Source organism: Numida meleagris, chromosome 13 (genome assembly GCF_002078875.1).
Source record: "Numida meleagris isolate 19003 breed g44 Domestic line chromosome 13, NumMel1.0, whole genome shotgun sequence".
In the NCBI taxonomy this organism is placed as follows: domain Eukaryota; kingdom Metazoa; phylum Chordata; class Aves; order Galliformes; family Numididae; genus Numida; species Numida meleagris.
Window position 1 is genome coordinate 6,766,536 of NC_034421.1, and position 20,356 is coordinate 6,786,891.

A 20,356-nucleotide genomic window follows, 5' to 3' on the forward strand; every position below is an offset into this window, starting at 1 on the left:
GCAGAGATGGTCAGCACAAATGTATCCTCAACTCCCAGAATTTCCACCAGAGCACACAGAAGGGAGCACAAAATAAGACAACGCAAGGAGAAAGCAGGTTTGCAAGTTTAATGTGAACTCTAGTAGAGGGTTAAAAACCGTTGGGAAGTTGATACAGAGAGTTCTGAAGCACGACTGACACCTTCACCGAGACATTGCAGCGTAAGTGAATCGAGGTACGGGTTGTACAGTGAACAGTGCTCAACAGGGACAGCGTGCTGCTCCAAAAGGCTGAACGCCTCACCTGGCGTGTACGAGTTTACTTGACATATTCTGAAATTAGAAGCACCAAATGCAGGAAGTGAACTGAAGAACACATCGTAGAGTCGGATCCTACCTGCAGTAAACCCACAATGTCCGTTTCTGTGTAACCCAGGAAACATGAAAGTTTTCCTGACTTTTGTAAGCCTTCTAGCTGGAGACAAGAACAGGGAAGAGATTATTTGTACTCCTTGCACAAACTCTGAATTATGGAAGTCTTTTACAAGATCCAGCTAATGCTCTTGTAACACTAGAAGACAATATGGGCTACACAGTCATTGCTCTACCAACAAGGCGGCAATCTACTCATTTCTAGTGTCTGAGTGGAAGGAAATGGCATTGACACAGCTAGAGCTATTCAACTGAACAATGGGAAATGAAGGAAGGTCAGTGCTTAAACTTAACTACCAGTTGAATCTATACATAAAATAGTTATTTGCATATATAATTTTTTACTTGATTCTGTAATACAAAAGCTTGGAGCTGTAGCCTTCAAGTTAGCCTGCGTAAAAATCTATCCCATAGCCTGAGCTACGCACCATGAAAAACCTACCTAGGGATCAAAATAAAATCATCACCTGAGCAAGCAAACACTCTTCAGCCAAGCAGCTTGTGTCAGGCCCCCACACCAGCCACACAAGGAAGATATTAAGTTCAGATATTTACAGGAAGCACGTGCTGTTGTCATATATAGCCGGATCTCTTCCAGGTTTATTTCAGTGGAGAGCTGTAATGGGGGTACTACAGATACAGACTGAGCCCTAACTCACACCCTACAGCTAAAACCAAGGCAAGCAGCTGCTTCGATACTGCGGGAAGTATGGGAGCAAACCTGGTGTCTGATCAATCCAGTTACTTCTGGGGACAGCAGGAGTGAAGGACTGTCCTATGCGGTTATATACTTTCTGCATTACTAACTGCATAAGCTGATGAGAATTAAAACTTTTGTGATCGGTGAAGTACATTCCTCTTATCTTCCCTTCTGGGAAAGAAGATATATTATCATATACTATACTTAAATTTATATTTTAAATATATTCTGACATAGAGTTAGGATTAGGGTAGATCTTGTATGTACATGTACTTTACACATACACCCAGCACCCGGACAACTACAGTATACAGAAGACACCACTTGTATTTTGCATGTGGAATCACTCTTATCTGCATTACAAGTGCAATTTGTAACGGCCACATAAAGGAGACCGCTTTCAGTTCCTAAGTCACACTTACAGTGGGCTGTACTGCAAAACAAGACCCAATCTGGGAAAAAAAATAAATCACTCCAAAGGCCAAATGCTAATTCTGTCAGCCACTGCAAGCATTTCCAAGCACAGCTGCTAAGTTACTAGACACTCCAAAAGTCATTTCCCTGAATAAATCAGACTGAGCCCCACCCTGTCCAGGAGGACACGCTGCAAGTTGCTGGGTTCTCTTCCTCAGCTCTATTGGCTCTGCTTTCCTCAACTCAGTCTAGAGGACAACATGACGCTGAGTATCACAAACGTTTGGCTATATGTGTTGCTTATCATTTAAAAAAAAAAAAAAAAGCTCAAAACTCACAAGACTTGGGTGACACCATAATGCCCTCTTTGTTTCAAAGTGCATTTTAAAAGATCGAGATGTAAACAAAATCATACCAAGAGGACAGAAGGGTTAAAAACCTAAGGACTGCTAACTTCAGGTGGAATCATAGTGAGTACGTTACTGCCACGAGATGATTAACTGGGGCCCTCCTCGGGGCACAGCTTCCAGGGCTGCCAGCGTTCTGCTCTATTAATCCTCCAGAGCCGGAAGAAGGTCGGCTATGCTATCGACATAGTAATCAGGCACCAGGCTCTGCCGGGCAGGGCAGTCACTCTCCTGGTGCCCTCTCACTTCCTCCAGCGTGCTGACCCCGGTGAGCGTCAGCAGGGTGGTGAGGCCGCAGGTGTTGCCCATGAGGATGTCCGTGTCCAGCCGATCCCCCACCATGATGGTGCGCGCGGGGTCAATGTCAAACTCGCTGGCCACGCAGTCAAATATATAGCGGTTGGGCTTCCCGACGATGAAAGCCTCGCGCTCCGCTGCTGTCTCCACGGCTTTTACCAGGCAGCCAGTCCCTGGGGGGAGAAATAGCGATTAAGGACTGCACAGGACACCCGGCGTCCGCAGGAGGCACCACAAAATCACACGTATCGGTACTTCGGAAACACAGCTTTGCATAAAGAGGGCTTCAGGACTCGGTGCCCAGCCAGGCGGTGCGTAAAGCCTGCTAGGAGGGGGGCACAACCTGCACCGAGATCAAGCAAGAACAGCCACGCCCGTAGGAAAATAAATCACAGAACACCCCGAGTTGGAAGGGACCCCTAAGGATCATCGAGCCCAACTCCTGGCCCTGCACAGAACCACCCAGCAATCAGAACCAACGAAGCACAGCGAGGAGCCGCCGCCCCGGCGAAGCCGCGGACAGGAGCGGCTCTCTCCGTCCGGGCGCTGCCACCCCCCCGACCCCCGCGCCCGGTACCGGGGATGGCGGAGCCGCCCTCCAGCGGCAGGCGGTGGTCGCGGTTGGTGCCGACGAGGAGGCAGTCGGGGCCGCGCAGGAGGTAGCGCAGCGCCTGGCACAGCTTGGCGTAGCTGAAGTGCTCGTCGAAGCCCACCAGCACGGCCCGCACCGCCGGCTCCAGCGGCGCCTGGGCCCAGTCGGCGGGCGCGGGGCCGGGCAGGGCGGCGGGGCCGGGCCCGAGGTACGGGATCCCGGCGGCCTCCAGCTCGGCGGCGAGCGCGGGGCCGCCCAGCACGTAGGCGGCGGCGCCGGGCGGCAGGGCCTGGCGGAGGTAGCGGGCGGCGCAGAAGGCCGAGCCGAAGACGTGCCGGGGCTCGGCGGGCGGGAAGCCGAGGCGCCGCAGCTTCTCGGTGTAAGCGACCCGCGTGCGGCTGCTGTTGTTGGTCACGTAGCACAGCCGCTTGCCCGCCGCCGCCAAGCGGCCCAGGGCCGCCGGCGCGCCGCTCAGCGCCGCCTCGCCCCGCCACAGCACGCCGTCGCAGTCGAACAGCAGCGTGTCGACGTTGGCCAGCACGGCGCGGGCCGTCTCGCCCTCCAGCCGCCGGCACCGCCGCCCGCCCGTCGCCGCCATGGCCTCCTCGCCGCGCTTAGGAGCGAAGCCCGCCCCCCGGCCGCTCCCATTGGCCGCGCCCCGCCCGGCCCTCGCGCCCATTGGTTGGGATCTGCCGCCCCGTCCTTCCCTCGCCCTGCCGCGCGGCCGGCTCGCTCCGCTCTCATTGGCCACCCTCCCCACGGCCCCGCCCCCCGCGCGCTGCGGTTGGCCAGCGATGGGTGGTCGCGCGAGCCCGTTGGGCGGCCCCGCCGCGAGGCCCGCCCGCCCTGCCGCCTCGCGCAGTAACTCGTTAGGCTCGGGTTCATGGGGGCGCGGGGTCAAAGGTCAGCAAGGGGGCGCGGGGGCACCATCCGGAGGCCGTCGGACCGAGAGCGCGCCCGGAACCCCCGCTCGGGGCCGCGATCTCCGCCGAGCCCCTTCGGCCGCCGTCCCGCGGCACGCGGCCCGTTGTTATGACGACACGGCCGTAAAGCCGCCATCTTGGCGGTGCGGCGCGTTGCGACATGGAGGCCGCGGTGGCAACGAGCGCGGGGCCGGCGGCGCTTACGGCAGCCGCGGCCGAGGAGCGGGAGGGGGCGGCGGCCGCGGGCTCCGGGCCCGGCGCCGGGTCCGGCGCCTTCCTCGGCCTCTCGGCGCCCTTCAGCGAGGAAGGTACCGGCGGGGCCCGGGCGGAGCGGGGCCGGGGGGCGGCGGGGGCCCGGCCGCGATGGGCTCGGGAGGAGCGCCCGCAGCTCCGGTTTGGGTGCGATCCCCGCAATTTCCGAACCTGCCGACCGAATTTACGTTGCAGACGAGGATGACGTGCACAAGTGCGGGCGCTGCCAGGCGGAGTTCACCTCCCTGGAGGAGTTCGTGCAGCACAAGATCCAGAAGCGCTGCCAGCGCGGCCCGGAGCCGCCCCTCGGCCCCGAGGGACCAAAGGTGACAGCGGGATCCCGAGCCGGGCCCGGGGCGGGGAGGTGCCCGTTCCGAGGAGCCGGGGCAGCGCCGTGACTTCGGAGGGCTCAGACCTTCCTGCTGACGCGTTCTCCCTCCCACAGGTCGTTCCCGCGGTGGAGGAGTCCATAACTGTTGCTCATATCGTTGTCGAAGCATCCTCGATAGCAGAGGAGATCGGCAATGCGTCAGCTATCGTAGGTGAGCGTCGCGGTGCTTTTGTATCCCTCTGTGTTAGGGATTGGTTGGCTTGTCCAGAATCCTTCTCTGTGTGATCTGTGCTGTGGCGGTAATTGACATTTCTGTGTTACACGCTCGGGGCTGAGCACTATCCTCAAGGTGCAAAAGGCATCCTTAGATTTCAACTTTCATTCCAAAATGCCTATTCTCATATCAATTACAAAGACAGGTGTTCCAGGGTTAAAGTACTTCTTTTTTCCTTCCTACCACTTGAAATTCTGGAGCAATACATTGATCTAGGTAGGCATGTGAAACTGTCTTCGGTAAAGAACTTAACTGTCTTTGTGTCCTCTTCCCAGGTAGTGGGCACATAAAAGAAGTCATTGTGGCAGGAGACCACGTTTTTGAAAACCCAAATGGTCACGTTGATGGCGAAGTCACGGAAGAGCAAGGCAACCCCGATGATCAGGAGCAGGATATTGCCACAGAGCTGATAAAGGTTAAACTTCTGGTCAACAAAGAAGGGCGGTACGTGTGTGAGTTATGCCAGAAGACATTTAAAACAGTAAGTATAACTTCTACATAATTTGGGTTAGCACTGTATTGAGGCTAGCTGTTATACTAAAACAAGACTTGATAACACTATGCTTTTCTACGGCTTGCTATACTTTGAAATTAAAACTTCACCTTTGTAAAAAAAACATTTTTGCTCTTTATCATTGAAATGTAAATTATTTAACTGCTTGAAGCTTCTTTCAAAATGTGATTCCTACCCCAGGCAAGCATCCTCAAAGCTCACATGATCACTCACAGCAGCAGAAAAGACTATGAATGTAAACTCTGTGGAACTTCCTTTAGGACAAAGGGGTCTCTGATTCGACACCATCGGCGTCATACTGGTAAGAGTACTCCAAATTGTTCCTTGTTTCTGGGGTGTACTGTGTGTTGTTATCCAGCATACTTCAGAGCGGAATTTATTGCTGCTTTCCATCTTCTGCTGAGCTGAGTTGAAACTGTTGAGTTCCCTGCTGTCTGGGGTGCTGGGAGGCACTGCAGGGTTGTGGGATAAGCGTAATCTGCTTGCTGTAAGTAGTTGAAAGCGCTCTTCTGTAAGCCTGTCACACAGAACTTAAACTGGCAGCAGTTGGTTTAATACTGTTATTTTGATTCTTGTCATTCCCAGATGAAAGACCGTACAAATGTAAGAAATGTGGGAAAAGCTTCCGGGAATCAGGAGCTTTGACTCGGCATCTGAAATCTCTGACACCATGCACTGAAAAAATTCGCTTCAACATGAACAAGGAAATAGTAGTCAGTAAAGATGATGTGCCCGCAGGTCAGTGATGCTGTGAATAACTGCCTTGTGTCTGATAAAACCAAGCGTGCTCTTGGCACTTGAACTATACATTCTTTCTCATTTAAGAAAGATTTTACATTGATATTCAGTTTATCTCTTACACTGGAAAAAGTCCTTCTTTATGTAGATCAAAACTATTAGCCCAAGGTGCACATAGCCTGGCATCGACTATAAAGAAGATTTGAGAATCTGTTACAAGGATGGTTTTAACAGGCACTTCATATTCTAAGACACATTTATTGTAGGGCACAGTAAATCGATGAGGGGTGGGCAGCACACCAGGTGATTCATTCTACTACTTTTCTTGAAGGATCTTGTAGTTCCAACCCAGAAGCTGTTCCATCAGTAGCAAGTGAATCCATCGAGACCTCACCTGTGATTCATCTAGTGACAGATGCAAAAGGGAATGTTCTTCATGAAGTCCATGTCCAAATGCAGGAGCTTCCTGTTGTAGATGCAAAATCTCTGGATGAGGATGTGAGTGCTATTTCTCTTGAATACCTGTCATATATTTTATGCAAGTAGTAGTTTGAAGGGTTTTACCTTGCGAAATTTTCTTAGGTGCTAAGGATAAATCTGTGCAGTGAAAAATAAATGGATAATTAGCTCCTTTTTCATCTGAAAGCAAAGGCAGCAAACTCTGCTCTGACCTTGTCTGGCCATCCTTTGGTAATAAGGCTTTGCAACAAGTGTAGAGCATACATTAATATGCATAGGGTCCACTACTGGATGATGCAAAATGTGAGAGGCTGTTTATGTTGAACATGCACTGCTGCAAGACTCTGACAGGAGCAAGAGCTTATTCCTTGAACTATATGTTGTCAGAGTACAGACTGGTCTCATCTTCCCAGTCCAAGATTGTTCTCTTTTTGGTTTTTCAACCCATCACTGCAGCATCACTCACCTTGGTAACAGTTATGGTCTTAGTAATATTGCTATTTAAAAAAAAAAACACGTGCATTTGTTGTACTAAGTTTTGGATTATTTATTCCTCTAGCAGTCACATCCTAAGGAGCTGCCATGTGAAGGGGAAACAAACAGTGAGAATCTGCTCAGGCAGGCCATGAGGAATTCTGGCATCGTGATAGAGAGAGTTGCTGTGGAAGAAATGCAGAAGGCAGATGAGCCTGCTGTAGCTGCTACAGAAGAAATAAAAAATGAAGCGGTGGAAGCAGAAGAGGAGCCATGTGGGGAACAGCATGCTGAAGTACAACAATCAGAGCCTGTATGTTGGCACTTTGTAGACTAATTTCTTAATCTTCTGTGCCTGCACTTGGTTGTGAACAGTAACGTAATCCTGATCACCTTGCATGTTGTCTTCCATGCACCTCTCCCTGTCCCTTTGTGCCAATTTTTACTGCATGTTTTCTATGCATGTTAGTGCACACTCTCTCCTGTAAACAATATCAGTCTTTTTTTTTTGGGGGGGGGGGGTCAAAGCTGGAATATTTAATTGGAAATTTAGTTAGCAAAACTTTGTACAGAGCGGTACAAAAAACATATATACTGTACCATTTTCTTTCCAATAGACAGATGCAGAAAGAACAAATGGGTACAAAAGTTACATTTGCCCTCACTGTAATGAAGCTTTTAGTGAAGCTGCTTCCCTTGAAACGCATATCAAAGGACATTTAGGTAAGGCTGTAATGCATACACTGTTGTCTAAAATGCACCATGTCTTACCGTGATCTTGAACACAGTGTAGTTTTCATTATTTCACATTTTTTGCCTTTATGCAAACTTAAGCCATGCAAATTCTGTTGATGCTTAGCACAAAACATGAAAAGATCAGAGCAATTGTTTTTTGAAATTCTTTTACACTTTGTTCTAGAGCTTAACAAAAAGGCTCCATGTTTCAGGACCTGCCTGGCATCTGCAGAAGCAGAGTTTTGTGAAGGGGGCAATTTAAAGCAGCTGAATGGGTTGACAGACTTACTTGAAAGATGCCAAAGGCCATAAGAGTGGTGTTTGGGTGGAATTCACTTATGAACGAGACAAAGCCCATACTCTGCAGTGAAAATATCACCTCCCTTCTTTTCTGGATTAAATTTTTTGTAAGACTTTTGTTATGGCAGTACTAGGTACTTCTCTGGAAAAGGCTAAAGTGCAGTTAGCAGCACAATTGCTTTTTTTATCTGCCTTTGGCTTGTGTTCAGAGAAGGTGGTCTGTGAGCTCTTTCAGCCATCAGTTAGCAGTGATCTTTACAGATGGGAGCACTATGAAGTGGTTTGAGACTCACCTAAGTGAGTAACAGCACCATTTCATTAGCCTGATAACGATAACCTGAGCTACTGCTGGTAAAAGCGCCGTGTTTTCCTGCTACATAGTGACGGAGAATCAGTTCCTCTGGTGCTGTAGTGATGCCATTTGGGTGCAGTAACAACTGCAGAATTTTCCTGCTTTGCTACAGCTGGTTGTCCTGCATCGGCCATGCTTTCTCTCTCTAGATTACAAGCCTTTTAAGTGCGAGGAATGTGGCAAAGAGTTCACAAAGGGCTACCTGTTAAAAAAGCATCAGGAGGTGCACGTCAATGAACGGCGTTTCCGCTGTGGAGAGTGTGGCAAGCTGTACAAGACTATTGCACACGTGAAGGGGCATCGAAGGGTGCATTCTGATGAGCGACCGTATTCCTGTCCCAAGTGTGGCAAGCGGTACAAAACCAAGGTGTGTCTGCCTTGTGTCAGGTTTGCCCTAAGAATTTCCTTTCCAGAGCTTGGGGTTGGGAGAAGCTAGGAGGCTTCACTACAGAACAAACAAATGCCAGCTCCCCTCCTCTTACAAGAGCAGAAGATGCTTTTGTATTAGTAGGGGCAAGGGGGACAGTCTTAAAATCTTCACAGCTCTGAGGAAGCTGTTCCTTCACATATGAAAAGTAGTAATACAAACATCTCTGTCACGTCTTAGGCGAGAAGTCCTCAAACATGCTGACTTTTACATTGGAAGCTAAAATACTGCTTGCTTGATTTAGTCATTCCTTTCAGCTGCTCTCGTTCCTTCTCTCTCTGCAGAACGCTCAGCAAGTTCACTTCCGAACGCATTTAGAGGATAAGCCATACGTGTGTCAGTACTGCAGCCGGGGCTTTCGGGAAAAGGGCTCGCTGGTCCGCCACATCCGCCATCACACAGGGGAAAAGCCTTTCAAGTGTTACAAGTGCGGGCGAGGCTTCGCAGAGCACGGCACTCTCAACAGGCACTTAAAGACCAAAGGTGAGATGGCAAAGTTTGTCTGTGTTGCGTTACGGGCAGATGCGTGCTTTCTTCCAGGATCTGGTTTGGACGAGCTGCTTTGTGGTGGAATGATCGTGATTTTTCAGGCTGTGAAATACTCAAGAGTGGTTCTAATGATCTTCATCTAAGGCCATTCGTTTATCTGCATCTCTGTTGCATCAAAAGAGGGGATGCAGACTTCTTGGTTTTTGGTTGGTGGTTTTTTTCAACCGACGTTAATCAGTAATGTAGCATAGACCTCTTCTAGATGGTTATTTGGCTTGGTAGGATTAAAGCCTGCTGATTGCTGGCCGTTTGTCAGCGGTATCCTGTTAAAGTTGTCTCATTAGTGTTGCATAGCATTTGCCAGGTACTTCCATATTTGTGTTGGCTACGTAAATTGTCTTTTTATGGCATTTTTGGAATTCCATTCAGGTGGCTGCCTTCTGGCTTTGAAAGAGGTGGAGGAAGTGATGGTGTCTGAGGAAAGCCAGTCAGCTGACAATTTAGCTGCAACAGTCATCTCTGAAGATCCTCATACTGTTTTGGTAGAGTTTTCTTCAGTGGTGGCAGACACTCAGGAATACATCATTGAGGTAAGAAGTGGGCAAGCAGCCTTGTTGTCCTGCACATAACAGAGGCAGGAAAATGAGGATGTGGGGAAGGCTGGCAGTAGTTAATCAGAAGGCTCAGACTAAGAACTTCTGACTATTCAAGATTCTCTGACCTCTCACACTTGCTTCAGCTTTCCCTCAACTTCAGTTTAGTCTTCTCCCATTTCTAGTTAGCTTATTTTGTCCAAAATAAACATTTTTTAACTCTGTGGCTGTCAAAAGCAACAATTGATGCATTTCGCTTTCTCCCTCTTTGTGACAAGGAGCCAGCTCTCATCTGTGCAGAATAACACAGTCCATTCATTGAGTCTGTTTAGTGCTGCCATAGTAAACATTGTGACTGCTACTAATAGGAGAAAAATCTGCCAGCTGGCAGAATCCTGCTGAGAGAGGATGTCCTCTTTCAGTTATTTCTGAGCGCTCTGCGTTACTGTGAAGTAGCCACTGATAATGGGATTTGGAGAAAAATGTAAGAAAGTGCCTTTAGAGTAGTTACTGCATCATGGGGGGAAACAGGATGACTTTATAAAATATCTTAATATCTTTTATCTTGGAAATACAATTTTTTTTTTTAAAATTTTGTCTTTCAAGACTGCTACTGAAGATATGGAGACCAGTGAAGCTACTGAAATAATGGAGGGAACAAGACATGAGGTAAAGCAGCCACTTACTTAAACTGCTCTTTCTGTGACTCCCCTGTAGGTGTACTGAACTACTTTTACTGTCTGAAAGTCATGCTAAATAAGTAGTTCTGCAGACTTGTCTGTATAAAACAATAATAGTGGCCATGCTGAGTTTGGCCAAAGCTCAGTCTAACCCCAGATCCTGTCAGTGAGGGAGGCTAGTAACCTGTAGGTCTTAGTACACAAGAACGTAGCTGCTGGTTAAGTAGAATTGTACTATGCCACTTCAGCCTTTGAGAAATTATCCTCTTAATGAATTCCTGAAGGCTAGAAATAGTGGTTGTTGCAAAATCAAGAGGCTCCTCAGTTGTAGCCAGCCTGTCTTGAACAACTAGGTATGCATTGTTAAGCTTTTGCCACAAACACTACTTTGACTTAATGCAGGAAGTACCTTGCTGGCAAAACATCTTCAGTAACACGAGACACATGTTCTAAGACTCTGCTTTTCTTGTGTTCATGAGAGCTTCAGTGAACAGCTGGAGGAAACAGGAACTAAATGCTGCTTGCTGTACTGCACTGCTGATCGTCAAGCATGGTTTTCAGCTGCGATGATGACTGTACTTCTAACAATGCAACACGTCAAGAAAATAACTTTGCCTTTTCTCTCATAATGCAGGTTGACAGTCACATCATGAAGGTTGTGCAACAGATAGTAAATCAAGCAAACTCTGGTCACCAGATCATCGTTCAGAATGTCACTGTGGCAGAAAACTCTGAAGTAACAACAGATGCTGCAGACACCATCACCATTGCAACCCCTGAAAGCCTCACAGAGCAGGTTGCTATGACGCTGGCTTCTGCCATTGGAGAAGGAGCAGTGCTGACAACAGAAGGCAGCATCGAGACAGAAGAAGCAACAGTGACGATGGTGGCATCAGAGGACATTGAAATAATGGAACATACAGGAGAGTTTGTTATTGCCTCCCAGGAAGGGGAGGTGGAGGTCCAGACTGTGATTGTGTAATGAATAGCACGCAGTTACTGACAGATGTTAAACTTACTGGTTATTCCCCAGGTTGGGGAGTTTGATCAATCCTAATTTGCCATTACAGTTGTTCAGAGAGCAAGAGAGAGAATGCTTCTATAGTTAGATGGCTTAAGAGGACGGTACAGCCCTGAGATGTTTTCTGTTGAATATGGAAATAACAGTAGTTAAAGCCCTCTGCATGGGTTTACTGTGAAAGTGACCACTATGCCACATTTGACAGTTTCAGTTTTTTGTGCAGCTCCTTCAAATAAAGGAAATTCCTTTGCAAAGCATTTACCTCTGACCACAGGACAGTAGTGTTCTGGTGTTTAAAAGGATTCGGAAAGTGAAGCAAGTATGTAGGGTCTCGTAAGAGATTACTTAAATTAATCATATGCATTTAAAACAAACCAAGAAAACCAAACCTAAGGAGTTCTGGTGTGCATTTACCACCAGTCAAATGCTTTCATGCCTTTAACCTCACTACTTTACTCCTCCTAAGGCATGGTACTGCAGTATTTTTTTTTTTTTTAAATATTTTATATCCTGGACAAGTAGCCTTATGTACTGGTCTATAAAGAATGAGTCATTGTACCCTTGCAAAGCCAGACAGGCTGCTCTGAGAGCTAGTCTGTTGGTGTGTAAAGCCATAATGTACATTAATTTTTTAGAACCATATATGGATTTTTAATTGCATATTGTACAGATTAGGCATGTAAATACGTTTTTAAAAATAAAGTTATTTAAAGTTCTTACTACACTTTTCCTATTATTTCTGCTGTGTTATCACTCAGAAGAACTTCTGGAAGGAGAAAAGAACAGGGCACTTAACATTGTGCTTACGAAACCCTCGTCCTTTGGTGAGTCACAAACAAGTTTTCACCCCCAAGCAAATCCCTACAAGCTTAGACTTGTGCATCTCTGCTTTTGGAGATCTTTCAAATGATCTACAGCTAACATTCCAGGCAGAGGGATTACAGAAGGTTACTTTCATAGCCATAAATCTACTTCTTTCTTTGATCGTTAAATCAGAGGGGTTTTTTTTAAGTCCACTGATAAAGTGCTCTTTAGAGTTCACCTGGAGAAATCCCAGCACAGAAGTGGAAAACCGTATTACTGTGATACTTCTAATGGGGTCCATTTTGTGAATGCAGGAGGGCAGCTCAAGAAACAGCTTCAGCAGCTGTCAACTTCCCCTACAGCAAAAAGCCAAAAATGCAAAGAAATACTTACAGCACAGTCCGGTCTCTCACTGAACAGAATTTCAAACAATAGAAAGAAAATGAGAAATGCCAGAGGGATTAAGTTTGTAATCTGCCAGAACCTGCAGAGCTCAACGACCATTTTTTAATACTCTTTTCAGGACGCTGAAATTTTATCAGAATTCCACCATTTTAGTAACGCTAAAGCGACATCTTATTTTGAAATTGCTGAACACGGGCATCAGAAGAGATTTAGCAGCTCAGAAGTAGCACTTGTAGCTTCCTTTTTGACAGTAAGGTGTTCCATACTCATTCAAATTTGCAGTACAACACTGATTCTGCAAACTACTGAATCTAACAGCATTCATGGTTTTTTAGCTGAATATATGCAACTCCTTCTACATACTGTTAATAGTAATAGGTTAAACATTGGCCAAGCAAGGGTACTCACAAGAAGATGAAGCTTCCTCGAAGTTCACAACAGCTCTTTGTTAGCTCTTCCCTTGCTACTGTGCATACAGAGAGAAAGATTCACCGCAGCCTTTGGTCCACGCTTGCATCTCCATGCCAGCAAGTTTGTTTCCAGGCCCTCTAACAGCATCTCACTGAGTATCTTTATAAATAGAGTTCTGCTGAGGTACTGTTAATAAGAATATTGCTGTCAGCTGTGAGTTACTCTTTCTGCACAGCAAAGGTCTCCTGCAGGAAGATGTACGTAAGATATACCAAAGTAACTCAGGAACTCCATTTGCCAATTACATTGTGGCATATATTATGCAGCACACAAACAGTAACCATATATATATATTTATACACATTTAAAGTTCATTGTGTACATGTACCTTAGCTGAACCTATCTCAAGTTCAGCAAGCTTCCGGACTGTGGCTGTGTCTGAGAAGACAAAGATGTTGCTTTCACAGCTGGTCTGAGCAGTGTTACAGACAAACTTGCAGGGACTCCAGCTTTTTCTTTTTGGAAGTCTGATCACCTTTAGGAAAAGTTTCCAACTAATTGAAATTGTTTTTTTCTTATTCATACAAAGTTCCCCGTGGCATCAAAGTGCATTTTACAAAAAGTAAAAATAAAGCACAATGAAAAGAATAGTATCTTCACGTTTTCTTCTTTCTTTGCAGCACTGTAGAAGGTGTAAAGATTTCCTTTAAATTCATCCAGGCTCCTTTAGCATAAACATTTTTGTAGACAACTTGTCTGTCACAGGGCTGCAGTGTTAGATGATGGGAATGCCCGTATCTTCTGGATTTATACCACTCATTGAAAGTTCTGTTGGTTAAGGCCAAGTATAGGTTGAAACAGCAGTATGCACCCAGTATAAGTGTGAGAAGAATAACAAAACCAAGCATGAAGACAATCCTAGGAAAAGTCAAGAAAAGGTGCTGCAAAGAAAAAATAATAACTTGGTTATAAAGTTGGGCTATTAAATCACGTGGCACGAGAGAATAGAGCATTCACTATGTATCACCTCACTGCCATACTATAGAAAGGGAAGAAGGGAACAAAAAGCAAAATGACTGAAATACAAGCGTGACTCAATCACTTTTTGCTTAAGTGTGTGAGGAAATATTAAAGGATCTAAATTCCAGGGTAGTAGGGTCCTGCTTTAACATATTTATCTCAATTATTATTATGGTCATTTCCTAAACAGTACTAAAAGAGATCATCATTGGAACACAGCCATTTCCATGCATCAGATCTGCTGAGTTTCAGCAGCTGAAAGAATGGGAATGTGAACAAAATGCTATGAAAACAATCCAACATTTTAAAAGTATTCTCCAGTGAGTTTTCTAAACTTAAACAGCTGCGTAAGTCAGTAAAAAACTGCCATCTGTCTGCACTCTGCCTGTGAGAACAGGTGCACATTAGGATCACTGAAAGCAAAGACACAGATAAATCTTTTTATAGTCTAATAGGCCAGCGAGTGTAAGCTTACCTGAATGAGAAAGAGAATGTCAACAGCGTGCTCTTGCCCTTGGTCATCAATGTAACTCCCGTGCATCATATTGGACAGCAGCACCACTCGGATGAGAAATGCTGTGGTGATGGTTGCAATGGTTGCAGCCATCACAGTCAGTGTAAAGAGGTAGAGGAAGAAATACTTTGCATTGAAGGCACCGATGCAGTTGTTGACCCACACACAGTGGTGATCAAAACGATGTACACAGGTATCACAAAAACCTGATCAGAAGCGAGCAACAAGACAAGTCAGTTTTTTGACTTTCAGGTAATTGATTCAATTTGTTATGCAGTTTAGGACAGCTTTGCATCCAAGAAAAAAAAATTAGAATTCTGCTCATGATTTAGGTGATAGTGTTTTAAGTAAATTAAAGGAAATTTGACTACTTACCAGCAAATAAACATTAAAAACAAAGATGTGTACCTAATTCCTTGATTTTATTCACCAAGACTACAGCTCATTTTGCTTTCTCTGACAATACTGCCTAACACAGCATGTGAAAGGTAGAGATTGTAATTCTCTATTTTAAGTGATGATGAAAGCAGCAAATTCTGCCAGGGAAACAAGAAATCCCGAACTCAGCTCTTGGCAGGCAATGATTTTTATTTCACCTCTGGATGCCCAACAGCTTGTCTATCCCTGACCCAAAACGATCCCCTCAGAACTGGTCATTTCTGTGAGAATTAATAATAGCATGAATGGGCCAAGGGCTGCTGTGATCTGGAACCCTGCTAAAAATGAACAGCATTCTATGTGCATTGAACTGAATAACAAAACAGATGTAGTATGCATTGAAGTTGTTGATATAGAATTAATTTGGGAATGTATTATTATGCTTGTCAAGGAAGTTAAAGTTCTTACTGCAGTGTTTTGATCTGGCTGGCTTTTCCATGTTGCACGTAGCGCACACAACGCCTTTCTGAAATAATACACCATCATATGCATAAGTCTTCATCAGTGATGCATGATTTGATTTTGTTATTACACCTGCAAAAGAAACAAGAAAAAAAAAGTACAAGTATTGGTGTCAGTAACATTTTTAGGTTCCATTTTCAAACAGCCCACATTCAACATGAGCTTACCAGGATTGGCACGGGAGCAGAGAATGAAGCAGCCCATGTTCCCAGCCAGCAGCAGGTAGGGCAGCAGCAGCAGCACAAGGTGGAACTCCAGCTCCCAGCAGTAAACAAACACTTCCCATGTGTATTCAGCATAAACTGCTGCTTGCAGGGCTATGTGCAGCACGACAAACAAATAACTTCTGCAACAGAAAGGAGATGGTCTAGTTAATAATCAATGTCCTGATCAACAGATCAAATACACTCAGCAAAGACTTTCCAAAAGCAAGGAGACACCTCTTTCAGGTTTTCAGGCCAGCACAGATTGCATATTAAATGTTCTCTCCACCCAGAGGCCTCACCTTCTCTTCTCCACATGTACAGTCCTTTAAATATGCCTGCTAAACTCACATCCATTATCAGCACATCCTTTGGATTTGTTTCCATCAGCTAGTCCAGTGCAGTCTCACAGTTCCCTGGGGCTGCCAAAACATGCCACAGCAATAGGCTATAAAATATTCTGCCAAAAGACATTACTGCTCCAAAAGCAACGCAAACCCAAGTAAAAGGTAATCTTAAAACACCATAGTATTTTAAGTAGCTGTTCTAAAAGGAAGTGTGGCAGAAGGTTAGCAACAGTGAACACTAGTTCCAGCCTGTCAGCAGACTACCACCTCTGTGAGGCAAGGAGCACAACTGCTTGGCACGCTGGTTTGCTGGGGATGCATCATACTGTGCAACAACTCCCAGCAGCTTGGCAAACAGATGCTCAGGTTAAGACACAGGGTACTAAAGAGACTTTCACTTACTACACTTTTGTACACAGTTTTCTAGACTTATATTACCAGTTTGAAATAACTAGTAATTATGTATTTTACTACAGTGCGAAGTGCATTGTAGATAAGCTCTCCTAGCCTGCTCTCTCCTGCATTCCTTTTGTGTGCAATCCAGCAAGATCCTGCTGAGTCTCCTCTCGAGAGCAGGGCTACTAGAAGTCACCCTCACGTGCTGAGTCTCACTGTGCTTCTGCATGAAACGAAACGTCCTGTGGCTGAACGAGGTGACGCGGTGCAATAGCACGCTGGTAGGATCAAAGTGCCTCCAGCACAAATTGTAACCTAGCAGTGACAGCTACACCAAGCTCATCAGATAATTGCTCTGTTGCTGACTGCACATTCAACAGTGAAACCACTCTCTCTTGGGCAGTGTTAACTAACACCAGAAAATCTGCACAGCAGGCAACAAACAACAGTGGCGTGCATTCAACAGCTGTATTATGCCCCTGAAGTACCTGGCATACTCGAGTTGCTGCCCCCCCAGGACAGGTATTTAAGAAGTTTCTGAAACAGATCTTAAAGCACCAGATTTTACAAGACACTGCAAAATTCACCTTCATCCAGCACGCTAGACGTTGGCAGCTTCCCGTGAGCCACCCGCACATCCAGGCTGCTGCACTAAGAGTAACGGGACTGGAGGGAGAGAGAGCGGGGACCACCAGCTCTGTCTGAACTCATTCTGCAGCTGCCAGGGAGTTTGCTGTGATTCTCCCGTGGATGTGGTTACGGAGCCACATTATTTATCAAATACGTTCAGACATTTCTGGGTACCATCTTCTCAACACCAGTAACAGCAAGACAACAGCGTGGCAAACCTGAATGGGAATTTGTAATGCCCAGCAGGCACTCCTAATGAAGAGAGAATATCTAAGGATAATGCTAACAGCCCTGATGGCAGCAGTGGCAGGACAACAGCAGCAACCAGAAATATTAGCAAAAAATAACGTCAAAAGTGTTAAATAAACATGTGTTACCGTGTGTGAAAGAGCCTGTGGAGCACCTTCTGTGTCAGCCTCTGGAGCCGAGTGGGGATTACGAATGACAGCACCTGAGGACAATAAACACACTGTGTTTGTCTGACTTGCACGCCGCTTCTACCTTGTGCACTGCTCAAACAAAAATGTAAGTTGTTAATCCCTCAGTTATATACCACTGCAGCCGTACCACTGGGGAGGTTTTCAGGGCACACGAGCTCCTCACAGGCATGTCACTGGGGCTTTCAAAAGGGGAGTGAGGTTCCACATTCCTGGAAGCCCAGCAGGCACAAACAAATGTATCTGGGTTAATGTGTGAAAGTTATAAGGAGCTTTTATCAGGTTATAGACTGGGTAACTGGCTAAGCAGGGGATAGAACTGAGCAATTTCTGAACTACAATATGCTTCATGGGGACATCTGACAGATGTAAGGGGAGATAAGCAAAGAGATAAAGCCTGCTATTCTCCAGAAAGATACGTAAACACACAAAAACAAAAAGCAAACCAACAAACCAACAAAAAAACACCCCAGTTTCTTCAGCTACAGCTACAGCTCAGTTTGACAGCTCCACGTCTGCTTAATTGCCATTTCAAAAACAGCTAGACAGAGAGAAGAAGAAAACTGCCTGTCTTCATTCAGTGGGGTCCTCCACAACACTCTGCGACTGAGGAATTGTTTGGCTCTGCTGTTCAGAAGATGACATCTCTATAGCAACGCTCTGCTTTAGCAGTGGTGGAAGAAATAGAGCAGCTGAGCCTATTTCTAGCAGACAGGGAAAGAAAACACAGTCACAGCTTTTTATCTCGGACGTGAAAGACCAGAAGGCAAAAAACATATGTAGAGTTGAGAAGATGTTAAATATTTTTCTTTTAACTGGTATGCCTCTTATTGGCAGCTCAAGTTACAAGCCTTTTTAAAAGAGACCGCATAGTGCAGCAGGAGACACGCTACAGACAGAGCGACACACAACCCATCACACAACTGCAGAATCAAATCAGCTGCGTGTTAATTACGGCCTAATGTTGTATTTCCTCACATATAGAACATCAATTCCTTGTAATTGAGACATTTCCTACACCAAAGCAAAAAGCTCTTATGCATACGATTGTGCTTGCAGTGGTGACAGAGGTATGAGCTGTACAGTGAGCACAACCACCCTGCACAACTGGAGCACTGGCAGCTTGGCAAACAGCCGGGGGTGGGAGATGTTTTGTTGCAGAGCTGGAAGCAGCTGTGCTGTGTGCAAGTGGGTTGCTTCGTAACACACCGAATACTTTAAGGGATCTCCAAGGAGCGCAGGCAAATGATGGCAATACGCTTCCAGACTTACGCGCTGCATTAATTATGCCCAGAAATGAATTTAAAATAAAGTGTCTAGAGAAACTATTTAGGACTACCTATGTTTACTTCGTGCACACCGGTACCAATTGCATTTCTCCAAAGAGGGACCTCACAGCACAGCAGTGCATTAGTTGCTGATTGCTACGTTTCATGCAAGTACCCATTAAGAAATGTGGGAAAATAATAACATTTCTCTCCATGGTGATGAGTGTCTGCTCAGCAAAATGCTGATACCAGGAACAAAATAGGATCAAAGTCTGTTTAGACTCTCATAAACAGCACTAAATGCTATTTACAAGTTAAATAACTGCCTTATCCCTTCCCTGGCAATATTGCTACACTTCTACTTTTTTTTTTTTTCCCCCCAATCAGATACAACTCCATAGACAGAAAAACAAGCTAAAGTCTTGTCAATTCACTCCCTGCTTTTACAACAAAACACCAATTCTTAATCCTCTTTTAAAAGCTCCTAATACCCCCACTTTCTTTGGGAACAGCAGCCTGCAGCACTGTGACGGACTCACATTAAAAAGCTTTCCTTAAACTACTTACTAGCAGTCACAATTCTGCCCGTGTTCATTCTCAGCACCTCCCTGTGCCCCGTTCCTCTCAATGGGAGCAGCAGACACCGCGGTCTGCAGACACCTGGGGCTCGTTCCTGGCACCCCAGGCTGCCGTGTCGGGCTGCCGCGGATCAGTACAATTCCGGCACCACACGGCAGCTGGCCGAGCAGCACGAAATACACACCGCCACTCTGACCACCGAGCAGCATTTTTTTTTTTTTTTTAATGGAGGTGATTCAGAATCGTAGAATCACAGAATGGAAGGGACCTCACTTCGCCAACCCTGCCACGGGCAGGGACCCCTCGCTGCTGCCCAGGGCCCGTCCACGGCCTCGGGCACCTCCAGGCACGGGGCACCCACGTTTCTCCACACAGCAGCACCAAGGCCTCGCTCTGACTGAAGGATTTCTCCCTAATATCTACGCTAACCCACCCTGCTTAGTTTAAAGCTGCTCCCCCCCGCCCTGCCCCACGGCCCCGGTACCGAGTCCCTTCCACCCGCGGCGAGGCCGCGCCGGGCTCAGCCCTTACCTGGCCCGCAGTGCGGGCAGCCCTGCCCAGGCGGCCGCCCCCGCTCCCCGCGTGGCTGCAGTACAGCGCGGCGACGGCAAGCACGAGGCACAGGTAGAGCAGCAGGAGCGGCAGAAAGTCCATCCCGCGGGGCAGCGCTGGCACCCGCAACCAGCAGCGCCTCGCGCTGTGCCAGGCCCGGCAACGAGGGACGGGGCATCTCAGAGCCCGGCGGGCCGCGCCGGGTCTGGAGAACACCGAGAACCTCGGCCCCGCCGCCCCGGAACTGCGAATCGAGGCCGAGGGCACGGCACGGCACGGCACGGCACGGCACGGCACGGCACGGCACGGCGCGCACGGCCGCACCCGGAAGCGGCGGCTGCGCTCGCGGAGTCGGGGCGGCTTCGGCGGGGGAGGCCCGGGGCCGCGGCACCAGGCGGCCCGCAACCGCTGCACGGCGCCCAGCTCCTGCCAGGCCCTCGAGCTGGGTCCGCGGAACAAACCGAGGACGAAAGCAGGCGAAATAAAAGCGAAATCTCTCGGGTCGGA

General features: G+C 47.0%; 3 protein-coding genes across 6 annotated transcripts; 1 reads left to right on the forward strand and 2 right to left on the reverse strand.

The window, feature by feature from the left end:
* On the reverse strand, positions 94-3,537 carry PGP (phosphoglycolate phosphatase). The gene is made up of 2 exons (XM_021411077.1): positions 2,807-3,537; positions 94-2,402 (listed from the first exon to the last, which is right to left on the reverse strand). The coding sequence occupies exons 1-2, from the start codon at positions 3,498-3,500 to the stop codon at positions 2,077-2,079; spliced, it is 1,020 nt and encodes a 339-aa protein (XP_021266752.1). The 5' UTR covers positions 3,501-3,537; the 3' UTR covers positions 94-2,076.
* On the forward strand, positions 3,601-12,102 carry E4F1 (E4F transcription factor 1). Of its 3 annotated transcripts, none has more exons than XM_021411061.1 (14): positions 3,601-3,724; positions 4,192-4,322; positions 4,442-4,538; positions 4,877-5,082; positions 5,296-5,416; positions 5,701-5,853; positions 6,185-6,351; positions 6,872-7,099; positions 7,404-7,509; positions 8,323-8,540; positions 8,885-9,083; positions 9,519-9,679; positions 10,289-10,351; positions 10,997-12,102. In XM_021411061.1, exons 1-14 carry the CDS (start codon positions 3,616-3,618, stop codon positions 11,342-11,344), a joined length of 2,307 nt encoding a protein of 768 aa, XP_021266736.1. In that variant the 5' UTR covers positions 3,601-3,615; the 3' UTR covers positions 11,345-12,102. The 3 variants fall into 3 exon arrangements, with proteins under 3 accessions (XP_021266736.1, XP_021266734.1, XP_021266733.1); XM_021411059.1 differs by lacking the exon at positions 3,601-3,724 and adding an exon at positions 3,756-4,052 and having other exon boundaries at positions 6,875-7,099; XM_021411058.1 differs by lacking the exon at positions 3,601-3,724 and adding an exon at positions 3,758-4,052.
* On the reverse strand, positions 11,843-20,187 carry ZDHHC4 (zinc finger DHHC-type containing 4). 2 transcript variants are annotated; one of them, XR_002443014.1, is made up of 7 exons: positions 19,829-20,187; positions 17,391-17,464; positions 15,605-15,783; positions 15,384-15,509; positions 14,499-14,743; positions 13,001-13,944; positions 11,843-12,543 (listed from the first exon to the last, which is right to left on the reverse strand). XR_002443014.1 is itself a non-coding variant. In XM_021411076.1 (6 exons), the coding sequence occupies exons 1-6, from the start codon at positions 19,949-19,951 to the stop codon at positions 13,660-13,662; spliced, it is 1,032 nt and encodes a 343-aa protein (XP_021266751.1). In that variant the 5' UTR covers positions 19,952-20,187; the 3' UTR covers positions 12,649-13,659. The 2 variants fall into 2 exon arrangements, 1 of the variants encoding a protein (XP_021266751.1); XM_021411076.1 differs by lacking the exon at positions 11,843-12,543 and having other exon boundaries at positions 12,649-13,944.

Coding starts and splice junctions, on each gene's coding strand:
- PGP (XM_021411077.1), bottom strand. CDS start 3,500: ATGGGCGCGAGGGCCGGGCGGGGCGCGGCCAATGGGAGCGGCCGGGGG. Junction 2,403..2,806: donor GGGCGGCTCCGCCATCCCCG/GTACCGGGCGCG, acceptor TTCTCCCCCCAG/GGACTGGCTGCCTGGTAAAA.
- E4F1 (XM_021411058.1), top strand. CDS start 3,905: ATGGAGGCCGCGGTGGCAACGAGCGCGGGGCCGGCGGCGCTTACGGCA. Junction 4,539..4,876: donor CAATGCGTCAGCTATCGTAG/GTGAGCGTCGCG, acceptor TCCTCTTCCCAG/GTAGTGGGCACATAAAAGAA. Junction 7,510..8,322: donor GCATATCAAAGGACATTTAG/GTAAGGCTGTAA, acceptor TTCTCTCTCTAG/ATTACAAGCCTTTTAAGTGC.
- ZDHHC4 (XM_021411076.1), bottom strand. CDS start 19,951: ATGGACTTTCTGCCGCTCCTGCTGCTCTACCTGTGCCTCGTGCTTGCC. Junction 17,465..19,828: donor CTGCCCGCACTGCGGGCCAG/GTAAGGGCTGAG, acceptor TATTGTCCTCAG/GTGCTGTCATTCGTAATCCC. Junction 14,744..15,383: donor AGCCAGATCAAAACACTGCA/GTAAGAACTTTA, acceptor GCTTCTGATCAG/GTTTTTGTGATACCTGTGTA.